Raw genomic sequence first — 27,599 nt, 5'->3', positions numbered from 1 at the left:
ACCATAGGAGGTCACTCCCCGAGCCCAAAGGGAGGCCACCATCTTTTACTGGGTGCCCCCTCCATGTGTTGGAGGGCTCCACTGCTGTTGGTAAAATACCAAAATTGACCTCAAGGCGGGAAGGATGTCCTGGACTTTCTCTGCCATATTCCTGTCTAATACTTGCTCCTGGTTTCCACACCCCAGTCAAGTTACCAGTTTTACTTCCCTCCAATCTGAGATCCCTCTCAGAACAACAAAGAACAGTACAGCACAGGAACAGGCCATTCGGCCCTCCAAACCTGCGCTGATCTTGATGCCTGCCTAAACTAACACCTTCTACACTTCCGGTACCCATATCCCTCTATTCCCTTCCTATTCATGTATTTGTCAAGATGTCTCTTAAACGTCGCTATTGTATCTGCTTCCACCACCTCCCCTGGCAGCAAGTTCCAGGCACTCACCACCCTCTGTGTAAAAAAAAAAAACTTGCCTCGCACATCCCCTCTAAACTTTGCCCCTCACACCTTAAACCTATGTCCCCTAGTAACTGACTTCCACCCTGGGAAAAAGCTTCTGACTATCCACTCTGTCCATGCCCCTCATAACTTTGTAAACCTCTATCATGTCGCCCCTCCACCTCCGTCGTTCCAGTGAAAACAATCCAAGTTTTTCCAACCTCTCCTCATAGCTAATGCCCCCCAGACCAGGCAACATCCTGGTAAACCTCTTCTGTACCCTCTCCAAAGCCTCCACGTCCTTCTGATAGTGTGGCGACCAGAATTGCACGCAATATTCTAAGTGTGGCCTAACTAAGGTTCTGTACAGCTGCAACATGACTTGCCAATTTTTATGCTCTATGCCCCGACCGATGAAGGCAAGCATGCCGTATGCCTTCTTGACTACCTTATCCACCTGCGTTGCCACTTTCAGTGACCTGTGGACCTGTACGCCCAGATCTCTCTGCCTGTCAATACTCCTAAGGGTTCTGCCATTTACTGTATACTTCCCACCTGCATTAGACCTTCCAAAATACATTACCTCACATTTGTCCGGATTAAACTCCATCTGCCATTTCTCCACCCAAGTCTCCAACCGATCTATATCCTGCTGTATCCTCTGACAATCCTCATCATTATCCGCAACTCCGCCAACCTTTGTGTCGTCCGCAAACTTACTAATCAGACCAGCTACATTTTCCTCCAATTCATTTATATATACTACAAACAGCAAAGGTCCCAGCACTGATCCCTGCGGAACACCACTAGTCACATTCCTCCATTCAGAAAAACACCCATCCGCTGCTACCCTCTGTTTTCTATGACCGAGCCAGTTCTATATCCATCTTGCCAGCTCACCTCTGATCCCATGTGACTTCACCTTTTGTACCAGTCTGCCATGAGGGACCTTGTCAAAGGCTTTACTAAAGTCCATATAGATAACATCCATTGCTCTTCCTTCATCAATCATCTTCGTCACTTCCTCAAAAAACTCAATCAAATTAGTAAGACCATGCTGTCTCTCGCTAATAAATTCGTTTGTTTCCAAATGGGAGTAAATCCTGTCCCAAATAATCCTCTCTAATAGTTTCCCTACCACTGACGTAAGGCTCACCGGCCTATAATTTCCTGGATTATCCTTGCCACCCTTCTTAAACAAAGGCACAACATTGGCTATTCTCCAGTCCTCTGGGACTTCACCTGTAGCCAATGAGGATGCAAAGATTTCTGTCAAGGCCCCAGCAATTTCTTCCCTTGCCTCCCTCAGTATTCTGGGGTAGATCCCATCAGGCCCTGGGGACCTATCTACCTTAATGCTTTGCAAGACACCCAACACCACCTCCTTTTTGATAATGAGATGACTGGGACTATGCGCTCCCTTCCCTCAGCTCATCATCCACCAAGTCCTTCTCTTTGGTGAATACTGATGCAAAGTACTCATTTAGCACCTTGCCCATTTCCTCTGGCTCCACACATAGATTCCCATCTCTGTCCTTGAGTGGGCCAACCCTTTCCCTGGTTACCCTCTTGCTCTTTATATATGTATAAAAAGCCTTGGGATTTTCCTTAATCCTGTTTGCCAATGACTTTTCATGACCCCTTTTAGCCCTCCTGACTCCTTGCTTAAGTTCCTTCCTACTGTCTTTATATTCCTTAAGTGCTTCATCTGTTCCTAGCCTTCCAGTCCTTACAAATGCTTCCTTTTTCTTTTTGACTAGGCTCACAATATCCCGTGTTCCCATCCCCCTGCCAATTTAGTTTTAGCTACACACCATCCTGGAGTCACGTTTACTGCCGCAGGAACACCTGTCTATCCTGTCTATTCCCCTAACTAACGAAACGCCTATCACTACTGCTCTTCCACTCCTCTTCCTCCCTTCCAGTACAGTTGTGGTGCCACAAACATGGCTCTGACTGAATTCCTCTGAGGAACCATCACCCTCACCAGTATTCAAAATGGAAACTGATTAGTGAGTGAAATCATATCAGGGAACTCCTGCACTACCTGCCTGGTTCTCCTCGACTACCTGTTGGTCACCCATTCCCTATCTGCCTGCATGCTCCTAACCTGTGGTGTGACCACCTCCCTAAACATGCTATCCACGTAGTCCACCGCCTTGTGGATGCACATCAGTGTCTTCAGCTGCCGCTGAAGTTCTGAAACCCAGAGCTCAAGCTTCTGCAGCCGGTGACACTTCCTGCAGATGTGTTTGTCTCGGACACATGGTGCATTCATGACTTACCACGTGCCAAAGGCTGTACATTCCACTAGGCAGAGCAGAGATATGTGTTTGAAAGCTCATCTTGGGGTTCTTTAAGTTGTGTGCTTTTTTTTTGCCAGTGCTTCTCCCTTCACTGATTGTTGTCTGAATATGATTCCGCAGCAGCTGGTAACCCTTTAGTATGATAGATAAGCCCAAACCTGCTCTTACTTGACATCCATGCATGTACGCTTTATAGTCAGAGTCAGTGCAAACAATCCAGAGCAGCAACTGTGGCTGAGTTTTCCCTCCCTGCTGCTTTCACATGCGTTCAAATCCTCTGAAGAAGGAATTTTCCTCCACACAAGATCAGGGGGCAGGTTGTTCAACCTTGCCCGTCTAAGAGCGAAGTCCAAAGTATGGAAAGTCTTCATCAGAGAACTCCTCTTTGCTGACGATGCTGCTTTAACATCTCACACTGAAGAGTGCCTGCAGAGTCTCATCGACAGGTTTGCGGCTGCCTGCAATGAATTTGGCCTAACCATCAGCCTCAAGAAAACGAACATCGTGGGGCAGGACGTCAGAAATGCTCCATCTATCAATATTGGCGACCACGCTCTGGAAGTGGTTCAAGAGTTCACCTACCTAGGCTCAACTATCACCAGTAACCTGTCTCTAGATGCAGAAATCAACAAGCGCATGGGTAAGGCTTCCACTGCTATGTCCAGACTGGCCAAGAGAGTGTGGGAAAATGGCGCACTGACACGGAACACAAAAGTCCGAGTGTATCAGGCCTGTGTCCTCAGTACCTTGCTCTATGGCAGCGAGGCCTGGACAACGTATGCCAGCCAAGAGCGACGTCTCAATTCATTCCATCTTCGCTGCCTCCGGAGAATACTTGGCATCAGGTGGCAGGACTATATCTCCAACACAGAAGTCCTTGAAGCGGCCAACACCCCCAGCTTATACACACTACTGAGTCAGCGGCGCTTGAGATGGCTTGGCCATGTGAGCCGCATGGAAGATGGCAGGATCCCCAAAGACACATTGTACAGCGAGCTCGCCACTGGTATCAGACCCACCGGCCGTCCATGTCTCCGCTATAAAGACGTCTGCAAACGCGACATGAAATCGTGTGACATTGATCACAAGTCGTGGGAGTCAGTTGCCAGCATTCGCCAGAGCTGGCGGGCAGCCATAAAGACAGGGCTAAATTGTGGCGAGTTGAAGAGACTTAGTAGTTGGCAGGAAAAAAGACAGAGGCGCAAGGGGAGAGCCAATTGTGCAACAGCCCCGACAAACAAATTTCTCTGCAGCACCTGTGGAAGAGCCTGTCACTCCAGAATTGGCCTTTATAGCCACTCCAGGCGCTGCTTCACAAACCACTGACCACCTCCAGGCGCGTATCCATTGTCTCTCGAGATAAGGAGGCCCAAAAGGAAAGGGAAAAGGACCCCAGAGATGGTGACGTCAATTGTACTGTTCATACTGCCACTCCTTGCTGAAATCAGCTATTGCAGTACAGCCTGAGAATTGAACTTCTGGTTTGTTTGGCTTATTGTACCCACAATCAATTTTGAAATAACTATTTTGCTTAAAGTTACTCTTAATAGTGCTTTGTGATCAGCTCTTGCTGTTAGTCCACAAAGCTGAATGTGTATTAAATTCAAGAATAAGCTTGGGAATCAGTTTTTTCCATTGGTCCAGTTGCGGACATCTCTGTAGTCAACGTTTGTCACTGATGCATCCTTATCACTATACGAACCATTGTTTTCCAGTTCTCTCTGGCTACAGGCTTGGTGTCAGGTTTGGAGGATTGCCAATGTTGTACTTCTGTTTTAAAAGGGAAAGAGGGATAGCCTGTCAGTCCAACCTCAGTGGTGGGCAAATTTTTAGGGAAAAATTCTGAGGGATAGTATAAATCGCCATTTAGAAAGGCCTGGATTGATCAAGAAAAGTCAACATGGATTTGTTAAGGGAAAGTCCTATCTGACTATCTTGATTGAATTTTTTGAGGATGTAACAAGTAGGCTCGATGAGGGTAGTGCATTTGATGTTATCTAGGTAAATTTTAGCAAGGCTCTTGACAAGGTCCAACTTGGTAAACTGGTCAAAAAACTAAAAGCCCATGGGATCTGAGGGACAGTGGCAAGTTGGATCCAAAATTGGCTCAGTGGCAGGAAGCAAAAGATGACATTTAACCGGTGTTTTTGTGACTGGAAGGCTGTTTCCAGTGGAGCTGTACTGGGCTCAGTACTAGTTCTCCTTTTCCTGGTGTATATATATGAATGATTTTGACTTGAATGTAGGAAGTATGGTTAAGAAGTTTGCAGATGAAATAAAAGTTGGCTGTGTGAGTGATAGTGAGGAAGAAAGCTATATATTGCAAGCAGATATCAATGAACTGAAACAAAATAATGCTGGAAATACCCGGCAGGTCAGGCAACATCTGTGGAGAGAGAAACAGAATTAATCTTTCAGGTTAATCTTTCATCAGCTATCAGTGGACATCAGGTGGGTGGAAAAGTAGTAAATGGAATTTGATCTGGAGAAGTGTGAGATAATGATTTAGATAGGGCAAACAAGGCAAGGGAAAACACAATAAATGGTAGGATACTGAGAGGTGTAGAGGAACGGAGGGACCTTGGAGTGCATGTCCACAGATCCCTGAAGGTAGCAGGGCAGGTAGATAAGGTGGTCAAGAAGGCATAGAATGTAAGAGCAGGGAGGTTATACCAGAACTGTATAAAAGTCTAGTTAGGCAGAGATAGAGTACCATGTACAGTTCTGATCACTGCAGTACAGGAAGGATGCTAGCGCATTAGAGATGGTACATAAGAGTTTTATGAGGATGTTGCACGGACTGGAGAATTTTAGCTAAGAGGAAAGATTGGATAGGCTGAACATTTCTTTTGGAACAGAGAAAGCTGAGGGAGTTTTAATTGAGGTATATAAAATTATGAAGGGCCTTGATTGAGTGGATATGAAAACCTATTTACCTTAGCAGAGATGTCAATAGCCATGAGGCATAGACTTCAAGTAATTGATTGAAGGCTTAGAGGGGAGTTGAGGGAGAATTTTTCAACCAGAGGGTGGCTGGACTCTGAAACTTACAGCCTGAAAGGATGATGGAGGCAGAAACTCTCATCTCATTTTGAAAGTACTTGAATATGAAGTGGCATAATCTACAGGGCTGCAACCTACAAGATCAAGAGTTGGAAAGTTGGATTAGACTGGATAGCTCTTTTTCAGCTGGCACAGACATTATGGGCTGTTTGGCCTCCTGTGCCATAAATTTCTATGATACACCTGCCAAGTTGTTCACTTCAGTGATACAGGAAGGGACTGGGTTGCTTTATAGCCACCTGTCAGGAAGTAACAGAGCTGGAGTGTAGCTGGCTGAGGCTATTGGAAGAGAACCATTATGGCACAGAAAGAAGCCATTCAGTTCATCAAATGGGTTTTGCTGTTTATAATATTTCCCTCAAAGGTTCTTGCCTCCATGAGAAAGGAGGGCATAACACTGCATCTTGGACTCAGAACTTCAAAATATTGCTTTGTTTGGGTACTTGTTTGATGTACCGGGAGAAACTCCTTGTTTTATTTACTTCCTACTAAGATACACATTTTTGCTTTCAAACAGCAATGGGTGTAGTGCCGTAAAACACAAATTGGTCATTTGATGCAGATTTGAAAGTTAGATACTGAGTAGCTGCACATGAGAGTGTATGTGGACTGCTATGTTACATGTTTCAAACTGAAGACGAGTATGGGTTAAAAATCGATCAGAGAAAATGCTAGAGTTGCACCGCAAGTCCATCAGCATCTGTAAAAGGATGAGCTAACTTTTCGGCGGGATCTGAACTGATGAAAGACTCCCTGCCTGAAACATTAATTGGTGGTTTCTTTTTTAAGTTGCTTTTCAGCTCCTGTGTATTTTCAGCACTTTTTGACTTTATTTTTGTTTCAGCATTTGCAACTTTTCCTTGTTATATTTATGGATTATAAGTGTTTGTTTCCTCTGTGACTTGCCTTATTCAGCTGCTGCTCATTAACTCGGAATGTATCTTTACTGTTTAATTAGGAAAGTTATGTGCAGACTTCACTGTTGCCTTTCAAAATGCTAAACTGAGCATGGAACATTGACCCACTAAATTAAAGTGGAGCATAAGTTTATTGAAGCAGTTAAATCAAGATTATTATTGGCAGTTGTACCCTAATAGTAAAAAGAAATGCAAAAACAAAAATGTTTGTGATGATTGGTTGGGTGAACACACACATGGATCACAATATAGGCAGAGGTGAAGAAGGCCACTCAGTCCCATCTTCACTGAACCATCCACTAAGACACTGCAATGCTCCCTGTTACCACTCCATCCAACAGCATTTCAGTTCTTCCAGATTTTTGATTCCACTGTGCCACTCTGAAGTCCAGTTCATGTGTTGATCACTCTTATTTTGCAGAAGACCTTCCTGAGGGCTGTCCTAAATTTGTCATTTGTTGCTGTCGTACAATACTTCGAGAACTCTGCGTTACTCCATTTCTGGCCTCTTGTGCGCCCCTGATTTTCATTGCACCTCCATTAGCGGCCATGCCTTCAACTGTGGCCTCTGGAATTTCCTCCCTAAACCCCTCACCCTCTTGCTTCCCCTTTAAGATGCTCTTTTATTTTTCTAATGTCACCATTGCTTCTTTTGCCAATTGCCTTAAATCTGTGTCCTTTCATTCTTGATCCTTTCACGAGTGGGAACGGTTTTTCCCTATTTTTTTTTAATTTGTTCATGGGACGCGAGTGTCGCTGGGTAGGCCAGCATTTATTGCCCATCCCTAATTGCCCTAGAACTGAGTGGCCATTTCAGAGGGCATTTTAAGAGTCAATCACATTGCTATGGATCTGGAGTCACATGTTAGCCAGACCAGGTAAGGACAGCAGATTTCCTTCCCTAAAGTACATTAGTGAACCCGCATTTGTCCGTATGACAATTTTGTCCTGGCGTATTGTTTCTAGAAGTTTCCCACCCCGAATTTAAACTGACTGGCCTGTAGTTGCTGGGCTATCGTTACATCCTTTTTGAACAAGAGTATAACCTTTGCAAATCTCCAGTCCTCTGGCACTACCCCTGAGTCTAAGTAAGACTGGAAAATTATGGCCAGTGCCTCTGCAATTTTCACACTCACTTCCCTCAGTATCCTTGGATGCATCTCATCCGGTCCTGGCGCCTTATCAACTTTAAGTATAGACAGCCTATCTGATACCTTCTCTTATCAATTTTAAATGCTTCTAGTGTATTAATTACCTCCTCTTTCATCGTGGCATAGGTTGCATCATCTTCCTTTGTAAAGAAAGATGCAAAGTATTCATTTAGTACCTCATGTCTCCATGTGTAAATCTCCCTTTTGGTCCCTTATTGGCCCTAACAATCCAATTTTTTTTGGCAAAGTCCAGCATTGTGTATACATTATTGAAAATCAGGCTGGAGTATGTTTATTCTTGCTTTTCGCAATAGCAGCATAATTCTTATTTTTTTTGCCTTTTTTCTTCTTTAGCCAGAGTTTGGGGTCGACGAAGATGCACTTGCCAGGCTGGTGAAACCCAGCGTGGACTTCGTTTGTCAGCTGAAGTTTTCATCAGGAAATTATCCTCCATGTGTTGGTGAATCCAGAGATAACCTAGTTCACTGGTGTCATGGGTCGCCAGGCGTGATTTACATGCTCATACAAGCTTACAAGGTACACTTGTTAGTGCATGTGTGAACAAGTATAAAAGAATATAGAGAAGACAGCAGAGGCACTATTATACATTGAGGCAGTAGAGAGAACATAACACAGGTTCACTAGAATCCGGTCCTGCCTGGTCTGAGGAAATATAAAGAAGCAGAAAGTTGTGAAAAGTTAGGGCTATTTTTATTAGAACAGAACATTAAAGGATGATTTGACAGGTGTTTAAAATTGTAAAGCTATAGAAAGAGTAGATGGATACAGACCATTTCCAGTTATTGAGAGGACACAGATATAGACTAAATGTAAGAAATTTAAGATAGGGAGCAGGAGAAATCTTTATACACAGGCGATTTAAGGCTGTTTAATAAATTACTGGAGTTAGCGTTCGAAACAGCGACCTTGTCACATTGAAGAATAGGTTAGACAGTCGCTTAAAGGAAAAGGAGTTATAACAGAATATGGTAACAGGCAAGCACGTGAGTTTAGAAATATTTGACCTGTGCAGGATAAACAGATTGGTTGAGCCAAATGGCCTCCTTCATTGTTACAAATTTTGTATATGCTAATAATTTGTCGTCAGAGGCCCATGCTATACACTCGCTGACGTTGACATCTGGCAGCAAACGGAGGTAAACTCCAACAGCATCCAGGATCAGTGCCGTCATCTGAGACAGCAGAAAATGCTGACTTTACCTTGTTGGCCAATGGGACCAATAGAGACCAATGGCATGTTATTTTTAAAAAAGAATGATAGGGGCGGCGCAGTGGTTAGCACCGCAGCCTCACAGCTCCAGCGACCCGGGTTCAATTCCGGGTACTGCCTGTGTGGAGTTTGCAAGTTCTCCCTGTGTCTGCGTGGGTTTCCTCCGGGTGCTCCGGTTTCCTCCCACATGCCAAAGACTTGCAGGTTGTTAGGTAAATTGGCCATTAGCAATTGCCCCTAGTATAGGTAGGTGGTAGGGAAAATGTAGGGGACAGGTGGGGATGTGGTAGGAATATGGAATTAGTGTAGGATTAGTATAAATGGGTGGTTGATGGTCGGCACAGACTCGGTGGGCCGAAGGGCCTTGAAGGGAGTTGTAGGGACTTGAAAACAAGGATGAGAATCTTGAAATCAAGGCCTTGCTTCACTGGGAGCCAATGTAGGCCAGCGAGCACAGGGGTGGTGGATAAACGGGACTACGCGAGAGTAAGGATACGGGCAGCGGAGTTGTCGATGATGAAAAGATGTTGCTTAATTCATTTTATTTTTGTTCGTTCATGGGATGTAAGCATTGCTGGTAAGGCCAGCATTTATTGCCCACTCCCCTAATTACTCTTAAGACGTGGTGGTGAGCCACCTTCTTGAACTGCTGGAGGCCTTGTGGTGTAGGTACACCTACAGAGCTGTTAGGGCAGGAGTTCCAGGATTTAGACCCAGTGATCGTGAAGGAACGGCGATATAGTTCCAAGTCCGGACGGAGAGGGACTTGGAGGGGAACTTGCAGGTGGTGATGCTCCCATGCGTCTGCTGCAGTTGTTCTTCTAGATGGAGGTTTCTGGTTTGGAACTATGGGGGGTGGTCAATTAATTAACCTTTTAAAGTAATAAGTTTCCTTTTTGTTTTTAAACTGGCATATTGTAATTTGGCTAGCACAGATGGTAATGAGCTAAAATCCATTATTCACCCCTTTAACAAGTGGAGCCATCATTGCATTATTGTCACTCAGATTTCAGTAAAGTGCAATAAAGGTTTGTGAAATTTTCATACTTCATTCCTTGGACAGAGACAAACCACCTTCAGTACAATGATATTTTTAACCTCCCAAGTTTGTATCTGGAGAGAACTTTTTTTTAACCTGTATATCGCTATAGTGGTGGAAACAGTTTGAGGGGTGAGGGAAAAGGAGAAAATGAGGTGCATATTGCCACACATTGATGCATGTTAACTTGTAGACAATTTTCCTAGTATTGGCACCAACATTTGCTAAATAAGCCTTCTGAACGTTTTTAAAAATTAATTTACAGAATGTGGGTGTCACTGGTAAGGCCAACATTTAGTGCCCGTTCCTAATTATCCTTGAGCAGCTGGTGGTGAGCCACCTTCTTGAATACAACCAAGTGGCTTGCTTGGCCATTTCACAGGGCAGTTAGGAGTCAGCCACATTGGGTCTGGAGTTACATATAGGCCAGACCAGGTAAGGCTGGCAGATTTCCTTCCCTAAAGAACATTAGTGAACCAGATGTGTTTTTACGGCAATCGGCAATCATGGTCACCATTATTGATACAAGCTTATTATAGATTTTAATTAATTGCATTTAAATTCTGCAGCTGCCATGATAGGATTTGAACTCAGGACTCCAGATCATTAGTCCAGGCCTCTGAAATACCAATTCAGTAACGTAAACACTATGTTACAGTACCCCCTAAATACAGCCTGCACATAGAGCATTTAGGCTGAATGTACCGTGCACTGTTCGTAGCAGAGCTAAACGACATTAGATGCTTCTTACTGATGTGCTACTGCACTGTGATATTTGATGTTCTCATGCTATGATACCTTGATGGAGTTAAATATAAATTGGGATATTTTCTTAATGGTGAGAAACTAGGAACTGTGAAGGAACAAAGGGATTTAGATGTACTTTTACACAGATTGCTAAAAGCAAGTGCAGAGGTACAAAAGCCAATCAGAAATGCTAATGGAATACAGTGGGCAGGAAGTTTTGGATCAGTTGTACAGAGCCTTGGCCTGACCCTATCTAGAGTACTGCAATCAGTTTTGGGCCTCAGGAAAAAACAGATTATCTGGTCATTTTCACATTGCTGTTTGTGGGAGCTTGCTGTGTGCAAATTTGCTGCCATGTTTCCTGCATTACAACAGTAACTAAACCTCAAAAGTACTTTATTGGCTGAAAACACTTTGGGACATCCGGTTGTCATGAAAGATGCTATATAAATGCAGGAATTCCTTTTCTTTCAAAGTTCAAACTCTTTTTCATGTTCAAAAGTTACAGTTCCAATTGAGTTTCTTCAAATAATTGTTTTGTCAAATTTGTCCCTAATAAGCAGCATTGTGGACAAAATTCTTGCAACACAGAATTAAAATTAATTTCGTCTTCGTCCTGTTTCATCATAAGGAATCAAGGCCATGAAGTGAAAACTAGCATGCAAATATGCCTAACGCTCATCCTCTCATCATGTCCCCAGTTTTAAACAGTAACTTTATAGAGTTAGAATTTATATATTTCAAAAGTTGTTTGGCAAATATTAATGTTTACATTAATGTATTCCCTCCTTTTGAGTCAAATGTTAGAGAAGCTAATCATAGAAAATTAATAGGAAAAAATGGCTTCTGCTGAACAGTCTGTACAGTGATACCTTGTTTTGCCATTTTTATTTTCAGTAAAGTACATTTGTAGCATTCTTATCAGCTCTCAAAAATACCTTGGTGATTTGGGGTGGGGTTAGGGGAAGCCTCCATATTAAACATTTAAACATCGGTGTTTCATAACCTGATAACATCAAGCACCAAATAAAAAGGAAAGACTCTGGGGAATAATTTGTCAGACCCATTCTGATATTTCACATTTTCCTTTCGAAGTTATAATGGGCCTGACTTTTTAACCCACTCAAAACCCACCTGCTTACAGAGTTAAAATCGGGCCCATAGTTTCAGAAATTTTGATAATTTTTGTTTTGTTTTTGTTCTGTTGTAACCATTTGAAGATGCTTTGATGAGACAACAGTAGGAGTGGTATTCTGGAAGGACGAGATCAAATGAGCCAAAGGGCCTCCTTTATCCGAACCAATCTTAAGACCCCTTTTATCCTGTAAACAGAATCATTGTTTCCATTAGAAAACATAGATGCCTTTAAGGGGAAGCTAGAAAAGTACATGAAGGAAAAAGGAATAAAAGATTATGCAGATGTGGTTAGGATGGAAGGAGGCTTGTGTGGGTATGGTAGCATAGTGGTTATGTTACTGGACTAGTAATCCAGAGGCCTGGTCAAATGAACCGGAGAGACAAACTCAAATCCCACCTCGGCAGCTGGAGAAATTATATTCAATTAATTAAATAAAGTCTAGAATAAAATGCTAGTATCAATAATAGTGACCATGAAACTGCCAGATTGTTGTAAAAACCAATTCCTTTAGGGAAGGAAATCTGCTGCTCTTACCTAATCTCGCCTTTATATAGACTCCAGACCTATAGCTATGTGGCTGACTCTTAACTGCCCTCTGAATTGGCCTAGCAATCCACTCTGTTGCATTCAAGAATGTGACTGACCACCACCACTTTCTCAAGGGTAATTAGGAATGGGCAGTAAATGCTGGGCTTACAGGTGACCCCCACATTCTGTGAATATACAGGCATTGACCTGTTGTAACGAATGGCCTGTTTCTGTGCTGTAAATGCTATGTGTAAGTCTAGAGAACATTGTTGCTATATGTTTTCATACACTTTCAGGAATATTTGCATTAAATTGATTGTGGTATCACGATGGTGTTGCAGTTCCACAATTACTGACATAGGATGGTGAACCATGGATTTATGTCCTTGTGCTGAGCTCCTGACTTTTCATGTGATGTTGGGGACAGACGCAAAATGCCCACAGTGAAGGTTGGAAAATGACAGATGAGGGTCCTTCATCACTTTTACATGCACCTCCTAGCAACAGCCTTAAAAGTGGCCTAAGTAGAGCCTCGTATCTTGTTCAGTGCTTAACCTTGTGGCTGGGGAATGGTGCATGCTGCAGGAAAGATGGGGAGAGAATGGAGAGAAAAAACTTCAATGAAGCACACCTGGTTCACTATTAAATAAATATGCTAGGCAAGTCTGCGCCTCCTAAAACCATACTGAGGCTACAAAGCAAACAAAGAAAAGTAACCTTTCGGCTTGGACGCTGGAATGTGAGGACTAAGTGTCCTGGAATGGACAACGACCCACACTTCGCAGCTAGTGTATGCAAGACAGCCCTGATTGACCGTGAGCTACACAGGCTTGGTGTCAACATTACCGCTCTACAAGAAACCAAACAAATTATCAAAGTCAAGAATATCTTCTGGCATCTCCTGTAAAAATGGTTGTAGAAGCAAGACGAAGACAGAAGATAGTGATGTCACCCATCATTCTGAGTACTGCGACCTGTCCAGCGTGACCTATTCATAAAAATGCAGCATCAAAGTGGCAGGCAGTTATGCTAGGCCAATGACAAAATAAACTGTTTAAAAACAAAGTGTGTAAATCCTTGGGCTTTGGTGATTTTAGTCATTTTAATTCATGTTTGGAGATTACAGGGCTTTCAGATGAGGTTGGAAAGGTATATGTTGTGATGCACAAGACCTTGCAGTTGTGTGGCAGAGGTTGGATGGACCAGAGGGTATGGCTTACAGTAGTTATTCAGGAGAATTCAGAGGGAACAATGGCAGCAGTAAAAGGGACAGAGGTGCCGAAACATCCTAAGGAAAACCTCAGGCAATGAAGGAACTGAAATGCCTCATTTTCTATACCATAATTACCACCTTTGTATGAGTCCATGTGCTATTCCTCAACCTATTCTTTATGTTGGTCATAGGTTTTCAAGGAAGAAAAATATCTGAAAGATGCTTTTGATTGTGCAGACGTGATTTGGCACAGAGGGCTGTTAAAGAAAGGATACGGACTGTGCCATGGGCCTGCTGGGAATGCTTATGGATTTCTAGCCATGTACAATCTTACTCTAGATAAGAAGTATTTGTACAGAGCTTGCAAGGTATGTGACCTTCTTAGCAAACAGCATTTTATTAAAGAAAATGTAATATCAATATAAACTTGTTAATACACAGCCCAGTGTGAACCATGTTAGAATTGGACATGGGTTAAATCCTGTGTCGTTGCTTTTATTCTCAAATGTAGTAATATGTTGTCAGGTGGCTATATTATACAGCTGACACACATTGGTCTGCTTTCTACAGTGTAAAAGGTTACAGTGGGAAGCTGTGAAAATGAGTCTATTTGGAGTCGAGGCCTAGATGTTTTTCTACAGGAGGGAAGGAGGGCAAACAAGCCACTCCAGCCCTTGAGCCTTCAGGTGGGAGAGGATGGAAATCAGGTTACCTGATGTTTCTATCAGTCATAGAGTACTATGTGGTGTGAGGAGGTATTAATTGGGAAGATAATATAAGAACATAAGAAATAGGAGCAGGAATAGGCCATTCGGCTCCTCGAGCCTGCTCATCATTCAATAAGATCATGGCTGATCTAATTGTGACCTTAACTCCACTTTCCTGCCTGCACCCCACCCCCACCCCCAATTACCCTGACTCCCTTGTAGATCAAAAATCTGTCTAACTCAGCCTTGAATATATTCAATGACCTCGCCTCCACTCTTCTCTGGGGGAGAGAATTCCAAAGATTAACGACCCTCCGAGAGAAGAAATTCTGCCTCATCTCTGTCTTAAAAGAGAGACCCTTATTTTGAAACTGTGCCCCCTAGTTTTAGATTCCCCTACAAGGGGAAAAATCCTCTCAGCATCTATCGTATCAAGCCCCCTCAGAATCTTTTACATCTCGAGATCACCTCATTCTTCTAAGCTCAGATGAGTATAGGCCCAATCTGCTCAACCTTTCCTCGGTAGGCAAACCCTTAATTCCAGGAATCAGCCTAGTGAACCTTCTCTGAACTGCTTCCAATGCAAGTATGTTCAAGTAAGGAGACCAAAACTGTATGCAGTACTCTAGGTGCAGTCTCACCAACCCCCTTTAAAGTTTACTGCTTTAATATTCCATCCCCCTTGAAATAAATACTAACATTCCATTAGCCTTCCTAATTACTTGCTGTACCTGTATGCTAAAGTTTTGTGATTCATGTACAAGGACAGCCAGATCCCTCTGTACCACAGCATTCTGCAGTGTCTCCATGTAAATAATCTGCTTTTCTATTCTTCCTGCCAAAGTGGATAACCTCACATTCTCGCACATTATACTGCATCTGCCAAATTTTTGCCCACTCACTTAATCTATCTATATCTCTTTGCAGACACTTTGTGTCCTCCTCACAACTTGCTTTCCTATCAATCTTCGTATCGTGCACAGATTTGGCTACAGTACACTCGGTGCCTTCATCCAAGTCATTAATATAGATTGCAAATAGTTGAGGCCCCAGCACTGATCCCTCTGGTACTCCACTAGTTACAACCTGAAAATGCCTCATTTATCCTGACTCTCTGTTTCCTGTTAGTTAGCCAATCCTCTATCCATGCTAATATATCACCCCCAACACCATGAGCTCTTGTCTTGTGCAATAATCTCATATGTGGCACCTTATCGAATTACTTTTGGAAATCCAAATATATTACATCCACTGCTTTCCCTTTATCTACTCTGCTTGTTATATCCTCAAAGAACTCTCATAAATTTGTCCAACACGATTTCCCTTTCATAAAACCATGTTGACTCTACCCGATTGCATTATGATTTTCTAAATGTCCTGCTTATACTTCCTTAATGATGGCTTCTCATATGTTCCCAATGACAGATGTTAGACTAACTGGCCTATAATTTCTTCCTTTCTGTCACCCCACACCCCCACCCCTCCCCCCAATTTTCTTGAATAGAGATGTTACATTTGCAGTTTTCCAATTTGCTGGGACCTTTCCAGAATCTAGGGTATGTTAGATTACAGCCAATGCATCCACTATCTTCGCAGCCACTTCTTTTAAGACCCTAGGCTGCAGGCCATCAGGTCTACGGGACTTGTCAGCCTTTAGTTCACAGAATCGTCACAGTGCAGAAGGAGGCCATTCGGCCCATCATGTCTGCACCGGCTCTCCAAAAGAGCAGTTCACTCAGTTCCATTCCCCTGCCTTCTCCCCATAACCCTGCACATTCTTCCTTTTCATATAACTGTCTAATTCCCTTTCGAATGCTTCAATTGAACCTGCCTCCGCCACACTCTCAGGCAGTGCATTCCAGACCTTAAACACTCGCTGCGTGAAAAAAGTTTTTCCTCATGTCACCTTTGCTTCTCTTACCAAATACTTTAAATCTGTACCCTTTCGTTCTTGATCCACGAGTGGGAACAGTTTCTCTCTATCTACTCTGTCCAAACCCCTCATGATTTTGAATACCTCTCTCAAATCAGCTCTCGGCCTTCTCTTCAAGGAAAACAATCCTAACTTCTCCAATCTTTCTTCATAACGGAAGTTCCTCATCCCTAGAACCATTCTCGTGAATCTTTTCTGTACTCTCTCCAATGCCTTCACATCTTTCCTAAAGTGCAGTGTCCAGAACTGGATGCAGTACTCCAGCTGAGGCCGAACAAGTATCTCATACAAGTTCAGCACAACTTCCTTGCTCTTGGAATCATAGAAAGTTTAAGGCACAGAAAGAAGCCACTGGCTGAAAAACGATCCACCTATTCTAATCACCCCCCTTCCAGCATTTGGCCCGTAGCCCTGCAGATTACGGCACTTGAGGTGCATATCCAGACTCCTTTTGAATGAGTTGGGGGTTTCTGCCTCAACTACCCATTCGCGCAGTGAGTTCCAGACCCCCACCACCCTCTGGCTGAAAATGTTTTTCCTCAACTCCCCTCTAATTTTTCTACCAATCACTTTAAATCTATGACCCCTCATCACTGACCTCTCTGCTAAGGTGAATAGATCCTACACCTCCACTCTGTCCAGGCCCCTCAAAATTTTGTACATTTCAATTAGATCTCCCCTGAGCCTTTTCTGTTCCAAAGAGAACAATCCCAGTCTAACCAGTCTTTCTCCATAGCTGCATTTTTCCAGTCCTGGCAACATCCTTGTAAATCTCCTCTGTACCTTCTCTAGTGCAGTTATATCCTTTGTGTAATGAGGTGACCAGAACTGCACACAGTACTCAAGTTGTGGCCTAACCAATGATTTATACAATTCCAGCATAACCCCCCTGCTCTTATATTCTATACCTCAGCTAATAAAGGAAAGGATTTCATATGCCTTCTTAACCACCTTATCAACCTGTCCTGCTGCCTTCAGGGATCTGTGGACATTCACTCTAAGGTCGCTCACTTCCTCTACGCTTCTCAATATTTTCCCATTAATCGTGTATTCCTTTGCCTCGCTTGACCTCCCCAAATGCATCACCTCACACTTCTCCAGATTGAATTCCATTTGCCACTTTTCTGCTCATCTGACCAGGCTATCAGTATCTTCCTGTAGCCTACAGCTGTCCTCCTCGCTATCTACCACACGACCAATATTTGCGTCGTCTGCAAACTTCTTGATAATGCCCCCTACATTTACGTCCAAATCGAATCGTTAATATATACCACAAAAAGCAGGGGACCCGGTACTGAACCCTGCGGAACGCCACTGGAAACAGCCCTCCAGTTGCTAAAACATCTTTTGTTTCCTGCCACTGAGCCAATTTTGTATTCACCTTGCTGCATTTCCCTAGATCCCATGGGATTTTATTTTTTAACCAGTCTGCCATGTGGGACCTTGGGAAAAGCCTTGCTAAAATCCATGTAGATCACATCAGCTGCACTACCCTCATCTATCTTCCTTGTTACTTCTTCAAAAAATTCGATCAAGCTGGTCAAACAAGATCTGCCCTTAACAAATCCATACTGACTATCCTTGATTAACCTGTGTCTTTCTAAGTGACAGTTTATCCTGTCTCTCAGAATTGATTCCAATAATTTTCCGACTACTGAGGTTAGACTGACTGGCCTGTAATTATTCGGTCTATTCTTCACTCCCTTTTTAAACAAAGGTATAACGTTAGCAGGTCTCCAATCCTCTGGCACCACACCTGTATCCAGTGAGGACTGGAAAATGATGATCAGAGCGTCCGCTATTTCCTCTCTGGCTTCTTTTAACAGCCTGGGTTACATTTCATCCGGCCCTGGTGATTTATCCACTTGCAAGGATGCTAATCCCATTAATACTTTCTCTCTCCCTATGTTTATTACATCCAATACTTTGCACCCCTCTTCCTTATCTACTATATCTGCATTGTGCCCCTCTTTTGTGAAGACAGACACAAGGTATTCATTAAGAACAATCTTCCGCCCCTACATAGGTTACCTTTCTGGTCCTTTATGCGCCTTACTCTTTCCTTAGTTATCCTCTTACTCTTAATGTGTTGATAAAGCATCTTTGGGTTCACCTTGATTTTGCTTGCCAATAGTCTTTCATGCCCTCTCTTTGCTTTCCTAATTTCCTTTTTGATTTCACCCCTCCACTTCCTTTACCCTTCTCGGCTTTCTGTAGTATTGAGTTCTCAATGTTGGACATAAGCTTGCACTGTATGCCCCATTAATAAAGCCCAGGATACTGTATGCTTTGTTAACTACTCTGTTAACCTGTCCTGCCACCTTCAATGACTTATGCACATATTCGCCCAGGTCCCTTTGCTCCTGCACCCCTTTTAGAATTGTACCCTTTATTTTATATTGTCTATCCACATTCTTCCTACTAAAATGAATCACTTCACATATCTCTGTATTGAACTCCATCTGCCACCTGTCATAGAGTCGTACAGCATAGAAACAGGCCCTTCGGCCCACCGTGTCTATGCCGACCATAATGCCTATCTATACTAATCCCATCTGCCTGCATTAATTCCATATCCCTTTATGCCTTGCTCATTCAAGTACCTGTCCAGATGCCTCTTAAATGTCGCTACTGTTCCTGCCTCCACCACCTCTTCAGGCAGCTCATTCCAGATACCCACTATTCTTTGTGTGAAAAATTTACCCCTTTGATCCACTTTAAACCTCCTCCCTCTCACATTAAATCTATGCCCTCTAGTTTTAGTCAACCCTACCATGGGAAACAGACTCTGGCTATCTACCCTATCTATGCTTCTCATAATTTTATATACCTCTATCATGTCCCCCCTCAGCCTCCTTCGCTCCAGGGAAAACAGACCCAGCCTATCCAATCTCTCTTTATAACTCAAGCCCTCCAAACCAGGTAACATCCTTCTGAATCTTTTCTGCACCCTCTCTAGCTTAATCACTTCTTTCCTGTAGTGCGGCGACCAGAACTGCACACAGTACTCCAAATGCGGCCTAACCAACGTTATGTACAACTGTAATATGACGTCCCAACTCTTGTACTCAGTGCCTTGGCTGTTGAAGGCAAACATGCCATACGCCTTCCTCACCACCCTGTCTACCTGTGTTGCCACTTTCAGGGAACTATGTGCTTGCACCCCAAGGTCTCTCTGCTCAACAACACTCCCCAGGGCCCTGTCATTCGCTGTATATGTCCTGCCCTAGTTTAACTTCCCAAAATGCATCACTTCACACTTGTCTGCATTAAATTCCATTTGCCACTCCCTTGCCCACTTTTCCAGTTGATCTATATCCTGTTGTAACCTTAGACAACCTTCTTCACTGTCCACTATACCACCAATTTTTGTGTCATCTGCAAACTTATTAATCATGCCCCTTACATTCACATCCAAGTCATTAATATATTTGACAAACAACAGAGGGCCCAGCACTGATCCCTGCAGCATACCACTGCTCACCGGCCTCCAATCTGAAAAACAACCTTCCATTACCACCCTCTGCCTCCCATCACCAAGCCAATTTTGTATCCAATTTGCTAGCTCACCCTGGATCCCATGTGTTCAAACCTTCTGGACCAGCCTACCATGCGGGACCTTGTCAAAGACCTTGCTAAAGTCCATGTAGACAACGTCCATCGCCCTGCCTGCCCATTCCACCAACTTGTCTATGTCCTTTGGAAGTTCTACATTATCCTCCTCACAGTTCACAATGCTTCGAAGTTTTGTATCATGGGTAAACTTTGAAATGTGCCCTGTACACCAAGGTCTCAATCATTAATATATATCACTAAAAGTAAGGGTCCCAACACTGACCCCTAGCAAACTCCACTACGACCTTTCTCCAGCCCGAAAAACATCCATTAACAATTACTCTTTGTTTCGTGTCAATCAGCCAATTGCGTATCCATGTTGCTACCGTCCCTTTTATTCCATGAGGTCCTTTCTCACAAGGCTGTTGCGTGACACTGTATCAAACGCTTTTGAAAGTCCATGTACACCACATCAGCAGCTTTGCCATAATCAACCCTCCCTGTTACCTCCTCAGTAAATTCCCAGTTAATTAAACATGATTTTCCCTGAAGAAATCCAGGCTGGCTTTCCTGAATTAGCCCGCATTTGTCCACTTGACTATTACTTTTGTCCCAAATTATTCTTTCTAGAATACACCCTCGCTGCACTAACGCTTTGTCTTTCAACACACCCATTAGCATACCATTTACCTTTGCTCCATGACCTTCTGGTCAGTTATTCTCTGTGACCCTGTCCTATCAACACCTTTACTTTTTGTTATCTCTTGCCCCACCCCCACCTTATTTACTTAAAACCTATTGCATTTCTAACCTTTGCCAGTTCTGATGAAGGGTCACTTACCTGAAATGTTAACTCTGCTTCTCTCTCCACAGATGATGCCAGACCTGCTGAGTATTTCCAGCATTTCTTGTTTTTATTTCCGATTTCCAGCATCTGCAGTATTTTGCTTTTATTACCGAAGTTAAACTGACTGGCCTGTAGTTGCTGAGCTTATCTTTACATGCTTTTTTGAACAAGGGTGTAACGTTTGCAATTCTCCAGTCCTCTGGCGCCACCCCCGAGTTTAGTTTTCCTCATACTTTTTATCTAGTGATTGTTTTAAGTTCCTCCCTTCCTTTTGCCTCTTGATTTTCTGCTATTCTTGGGTTACTTTTGTGTCTTCTACTGTTAAGACAGATGCAAAATACTTGTTCAAAGTCTCTGCTATTTCTGTGTTTCCCTTTATTCATCCCCCAGCCTCATCCTGTGTGGGACCAACACCAACCTAAGCTACGCTCTTTTTATATATTTGTAGATGCTTTTACTGTCTCTTTATATATTTCTTGCTAGTTTACGTTCATATTCTAATTTCTCCCTCTTTATTATTTTATTATTGATACTATGCCTTTAATTCCTAGGGCATAAAAAGGTTAACCAATGCAAGATCCCTTTTACATGTCTGTTCTGAAAGCAGTTTTAATTGAGCCTAGAATGTTTGCCTGCCCACTTTAATAAAAGTGGTGAAGTCTGAGTAACACTGATCATCCAAGTGATTTGGCGCAGCTCAACGTCCTCCACACATCTTGTGCAGCTCCACATGTGCTGCATGTTGTGTGAATTGCTACCTAATACTGAATTTTTCTCAACCAGTTCTGGGGGTGTGAGAATGCTATTATCTGAGTGATAACAGATCAGTTTCAGAAAAATCACTTGTCCTATATGTTGACAATGATTGTAACTAACTCCAGGGGATAAGTATTGTGAGTGGTACCAGTATACCTCTGATTCTCTTAGTTCTTGTTTAAACCTGTGGGCTTTTTAAGACTAATATGCCCCATGGAACTCTAAGGTAGGATTTGTTATTCCTGATGATATTTGGCTTTAAGTTTGCAGAATGGTGTCTTGACTATGGGAAGCATGGCTGTAGAACGCCAGACACTCCTTTCTCGTTGTTTGAAGGTAATCAACGTTTAAAATCACTTATCATTTTAAAGATAGAAGTAAACACTGGGTTGCAACCACATTTTTCATTTTTGTAAATGAATGTTCCTGTACAACTTCATGCTCGTTATGAAAGTAATTATTGATGCTCAATGACATTAGAATATTGCACAATACTCACCATTTTGTATTCTGTGATATATAAATTGATAATTGTTGCTATTGAAAGTTAAGTGCAGATAGGAATGACTAAAGCACCAGTTATTAACCTGCTCAAACTGTTGTAAACCCCTCTGCCCTATCTCCTCCACCCTCACCTGCAACAACATAATGGAGAAGCTCATGGACTTCTTTATCAATCAGCTGCCTCTGCCACTTCACTCCCTTCCTCTAGCACACCAGACTAAATTTCCTCCAAAGCTCCCCTGCTCTAGCCCTAAACTTTGTATCATTCTCTAATTTTTCTCCAATCTCCCTCATGCCCTCTCCAAGCTCATCTTGTCGACTAGACCCAGCTCCTGCTCCCTCGTCCTATCCCACTAAACTACTGGCTACCCAACTTCCCTTCCTGGCTCCCATGTTAGCTGATATAGATCTCTCTCCCCAGGTGCTGTCACCTCTCCTTCAAATCTGCTGTCATCACGCCCCTCTCAAAAAAAAATCTTGACACCCCTGTCATTGAAAACTACCACTCCATCTCTAACCTCCTTTCCTGTCCAAAGTCCTTGAACGTGTTGTTGCCTTCCAAATCATTGCCCGTTGCTCCCAGAACTCATGCTCCAGTCAGGTATCTGTCCTCATCACAGTACCGAAACTTCTCTTATCAAAGTGACAAACGGCATCCCGTGACTGATAAAGGTTAACTACCCCTCCTAGTCCTTCTCAACCTGTCTGCAGCCTTTGACATGGTTAATTATACCATCCTCCTCCAACACCTCTTCACCATTGTCTAGCTTGTTGGGACTGCCCTCGCCTGGTTCCATTTTTATCTATCCATAACCAGAGAATCAATTGCAATGGCTTCTCATTCTCGCAGTGTTACCTCTTACCTCTGGTGTTCCCCAGGATCTCTCCTTGGCCCCCTATTTCTCATCTCCCTGCTGCCGCTCATCAACATCATCCACATGTACACGGATGACACCCGGCCCTACCTCACTACCACCTCTCTCAACCTCCTCTATTTCTAAATTGACGGACTGCTTGTCTGACAACCAGTACTGAATGAGCAGAAACTTGCTCCAATTAAATACTGGAAAATTGAAGCCATTGTCTTTGGTCCCAGCTATAAACTCGCTCCCTAGCCACCAACTCCATCCCTCTCCCTGGCAACTGTCTGAGACTGAACCAGACTGTTTGCAACCTTGGTATTACATTTGACCCCAAGGTGAGCTTCTGACCACATATCCACGCCATCGCTAAGATACCTACTTCTACCTTCGTGCCAATGCGCTTGCCTCAGCTCCTCTGCTGTTGAAACCCTCATTCATCCCTTTGTTACCTCTAAGACTTGACTATTCTAACACATTCCTGACTGGCCTCCCAGGTTCTATCCTCTGTAAACTTGACATCACCCAAACCTCTGCCACCCATGGCTTAATTCGCACCAAGTCCTGTTCACCTATCACCACTGTGCTCACTGACTTGCATTGGCTCCCAATTAAGCAACGTCTCAATTTTAAAATCCTCATTCTTGTTTTCAAATCCCTCCTTGGTCTCGCCCGTCCCTTCCTCTATAACCCCCTCCAGCCCCTCAACCCTTCAGTATATCTGTGCCTCTCTAATTCTGGTGTCCTGAGCATCCCAGATTTTAATCGCTCCCCCATTGGTGGCTGCGACTTTAGCTGCCTGGGCCGTAAACTCTGGAATTCCCTCCCTAAACCCCTCTACCTCTCTTTCCACCTTTAAGATATTGCTTATTGCGTACACTTTGACCAAGCTTTTAATCATCTGCCCTAATATCTCTTATGCGGCTCGGTGTTCTATTTTGCTTTATAATATCCCTGTGAAGCACCTTGGGAAATTTTGTTATGTGAAAGCTGCTTTATAAATACAAGCAGTTGTTGTCATAGCAAGTAGATTTGGCTTCCTTATAGGCTCAACTGGCTATTTCACTTAGCGTTCATCAGATAGCCTAGAAACTTACAGAATAGAAGGCGGCCATTCAGACAATCATGTCTTTGCAGGCTCTTTAAAAGAGAACTTGTGCTTATTCCAATGTCCGTGCTTTTTATGAGTAATCCTACATGTTCCTCATCCTCAAGTATCTGTCCAGCTCCTTTTTAAAACTATGGAATCAGCTTGCGCCACCTGTTCAACTACATCATTTCAGTTCCCAACAATCCTCTGATTGAAAAAAACTTCTCATTTTTCTTCTAGGTCTTTTTCCAATGGTTTTCAATCTATGACCTCTGGTTATTGCTCCACTTGCCAGACGGAATAAATTTTCCCTATTTCCTCTCTAAAAACCCCTCATAGGACTTAGGAGTAGGAGTAGGCAATTTGGCCCTTTTAGCCTGCTCCACCATTCGATGAGATCATGGCTGATCTGGTGTGGTCTCAACTCTAATTTCCTGTCTGCCCCCATAGCCCTTGACTCCCTTGTCTATCAAAAATCTAACGCAGCCTTGAATAAATTCAATGACCCAGCCTCCACTGCTTTCTGGGGAAGAGAATTCCACAAACTAACAACCCTTTGAGGAAAAAAAAATCTCCTCATCTCCATCTTAAAAGGGAGACCTCTTATTCTTAAACTGTGGCCCTTAGTTCTTGTCTCCCCCACAAGAGGAAACATCCTCCCAGTATCCACTCCATCAAGCTCCCTCAGGATCTTATATGTTTCAGTAAGATCACTGCTCATTCTTCTAAACTCCAACCTTTCTTCATAAGATAAGCCCTTCATCCCTGGAATCAATCAAGTTGAATCTTCTCTGAACTGCTTCTAATACAGTTATATCCTTTTTCAAATAAGGAGACCAAAGCTGTTTACAGTACTCCAGATGTGGTCTCACCAAGGTCCTGTGCAGCTAAAGTAAAACTTCCCTACTTTTACACTCGATTCCCCTTGCAATAAATGCCAACATTCCATTTGACCTCCTAATCACATGCTACACCTGCATACCACCCTTTTGTGATTCATGTACCAGGATATCCAGATCCCTCTGTACCGCAGAGTTCTGCAATCTCCCTCCATTTAAATAGTATACAGCTTTTCAATTCTTCCTGCCAAAGTGGATAAGTTCACATTTTCCCACATTATACTCCATCTGCAAAATTTTTGCTCACTCACTTAACCTATCTATATCCTTTTCTAGACTCTTACTTTCTTGACCACTTACTTTCCTTTCTATATTGATAGCTACCTAGGGGAGTCCCAGTGAGTAGTGAGGAAAGCATCTTTTTGCTTCACACGACACTACACAGACGTGTACATTGTTCTGGTTAGTAGGGGGGGCTTGGGCCATGTGACATTGTGGTCAAATACAGCAGGGTTTGTAAGGCGGATGATGCAGGTGGTGAGGATTCTCACATGAACAGCAACATTGCCGGTATTGGATGTCAAAATTTGGATTCTGAAATAACAGTAAATACCTGAAGCATGTTCATTGCTCATTAGCATTCAGGAGAAGTTACTGTTTGGTCTGTGGAGTTCCATTAAAATTGGGGGAGGAGATGAGTTGCGATTTCTTTGGGAGGGAGCAGAGAGAGAGATTTAGATGCCGGGTTGGAGTGTGAGCTGAAGGGGCGGCCTTAGTAGCTGAGTGCTACCTCGGGGTTTGTCAAGATTGCATTTAAAGTTCCTGATGGCATGAAGAGATGTTTCAATGCAAACATTTATTCGGCACTGCCACCCAGTGTTTTCTTTTTTGAATTGCATGCTAACACAGGTGATTCTAAGGACTAAGTTGAAATATTATAGTTTATTTATTTTAAGATACAGCACTGAAACAGGCTCTTCGGCACACCAAGTCTGTGCCGACCAAGAACCACCCATTTATACTAACCCTACAGTAATCCCATATTCCCTACCACCTACCTACACTAGGGGCAATTTACAATGGCCAATTTACCTATCACCTGCAAGTCTTTGGCAGTGGGAGGAAACCGGAGCACCCGGCGATAACCCACGCGGTCACAGGGAGCACTTGCAAACTCCGCACAGGCAGTACCCAGAATTGAACCCGGGTCCCTGGAGCTGTGAGGCTGCGCTGCTAACCACTGCGCCACACTGTGACTGGTATTTTAGCAATCATAGTACCACTGACAGATGTAAACAGCTATTACAATGTCTTTTGCCAAACACCAAGCCTGTTTTCAAACCCTTCAAAAGAGTTTGCAATGTGAGCCATTCAGATGAGAGAAAGAGAGAGAAAACCAGGTTCAACTGTAGTGACAGGAATTGAGAAATTGATGTTTTCTTTCACTTTTATTTGTAAGTGATTTTGGTAAACTCAAGTCTGAGTGTCCAAGACCAAGAGTAAAAGACAGTGAATATGTGCATTGCAACTGTGTAGAGAGAAACAGAGTAAATGTTTCCGGTCTGTGACCTTTTGACCTGAAGCGTTGAACTGAATTAATGCCTGCAGCTGCATTCCTGATGCTGGGCCGGAAAGTTCGGCTGTGTAGGGGACTCCCTGCCGCATTTTTAGGCACTTGGGCAATTAACTGCCTGGTGTCAGCGCTCCCATCCCTTTAAAAGACAGAAGCCTACCTCCAAGAGCTGCCGCCAATCAGAGAGCTGCAGCAGGCCTGGACCAGCCAGTCTGGAGGAGGCCCGGAATCGAGGTAAGATTGTGGAGCTCGCCGGGGCCAGTCAGGCAAGCTTCGGCGATGGAGAGATGGTGAGGGAAGTCAGTTGTGAGGATAGGTGTTGTCTTTCGAAAGGGGGCCATCTTTGCTACTGGGTTGGGGGGGATCCTCCATCGACCATAGGAGGTCACTCCCCGAGCCCAAAGGGAGGCCACCATCTTTTACTGGGTGCCCCCCACCATGTGTTGGAGGGCTCCACTGCTGTTGGTAAAATACCAAATTGACCTCAAGGCGGGAAGGATGTCCTGGACTTTCTCTGCCCCTGGTAAAATTTCATCGCAATGGGCACTCTACCCCCTGCCTTCCCTTGCCATTTTATGCCCCCCATCACCTCCAAGCCTGTCCCTGGAGGGCTAGCAAAATTCAGCACATTAACTGTTTCTCTCTCCACAGATGCTGCCAGACCTGCTGAGTATTTCTAGTGTTTTCTGTTTTTATTTCAGATTTCCAGCATCTGCAGTATTTTGTTTGAGTAGTTTTTTTTATCTGATTATCATTTACTAAACTTAACTCATCTCTTTGTTGATTTTATTTAAGGGATGGCAGGAACTATTTACTTCCTTGCTGACTTGCTGCAGCCCACAAAAGCAAAGTTCCCTGCATTTGAAGTGTAATTCAAACATGGTATCAGTGCATATTGTTAGATATGATGCATCGCTTTCGCCAGTAAAACAACTAATGCATGTTTCTGTTTTGAACTATGGATACAGAAGATGATGCTGATGGAGAGGGTTTGTAGTGAGTAGCTTCATTTAACTTACCAGTAGTGCTCCTACTCCAATAAGTGCTACATTCCAGTATTTGAAGTTTTTGCATGACTCAAACGTTACAATATTATTAGGGGATTGTCAGTGAAATAATTACTTTCCCAAAGCAGCACATAGTGTCTTGATTGTATTATTGCATC

General features: G+C 43.4%; 1 protein-coding gene across 1 annotated transcript in view; it reads left to right on the top strand.

The window, feature by feature from the left end:
- lancl1 (LanC antibiotic synthetase component C-like 1 (bacterial)) overlaps positions 1 to 27,393 on the top strand; it is a 77,587-nt gene extending 50,194 nt beyond the window's left edge. Inside the window, exons 6-9 of the mRNA XM_068034672.1 lie at positions 8,229 to 8,411; positions 13,962 to 14,138; positions 21,832 to 21,904; positions 27,230 to 27,393. Of these exons, the coding sequence (XP_067890773.1) occupies positions 8,229 to 8,411; positions 13,962 to 14,138; positions 21,832 to 21,904; positions 27,230 to 27,306 (510 nt within the window). The 3' untranslated portion in view covers positions 27,307 to 27,393. The remainder of the gene's footprint in view (positions 1 to 8,228; positions 8,412 to 13,961; positions 14,139 to 21,831; positions 21,905 to 27,229) is intronic.
- Positions 27,394 to 27,599: the final 206 nt, after the last annotated feature.

This window comes from Heterodontus francisci, chromosome 7 (genome assembly GCF_036365525.1).
Source record: "Heterodontus francisci isolate sHetFra1 chromosome 7, sHetFra1.hap1, whole genome shotgun sequence".
NCBI classification, from domain to species: domain Eukaryota; kingdom Metazoa; phylum Chordata; class Chondrichthyes; order Heterodontiformes; family Heterodontidae; genus Heterodontus; species Heterodontus francisci.
The sequence above is the reverse complement of the archived record's forward strand: the minus strand, read 5'-3'. Positions and strand labels throughout refer to the sequence as shown.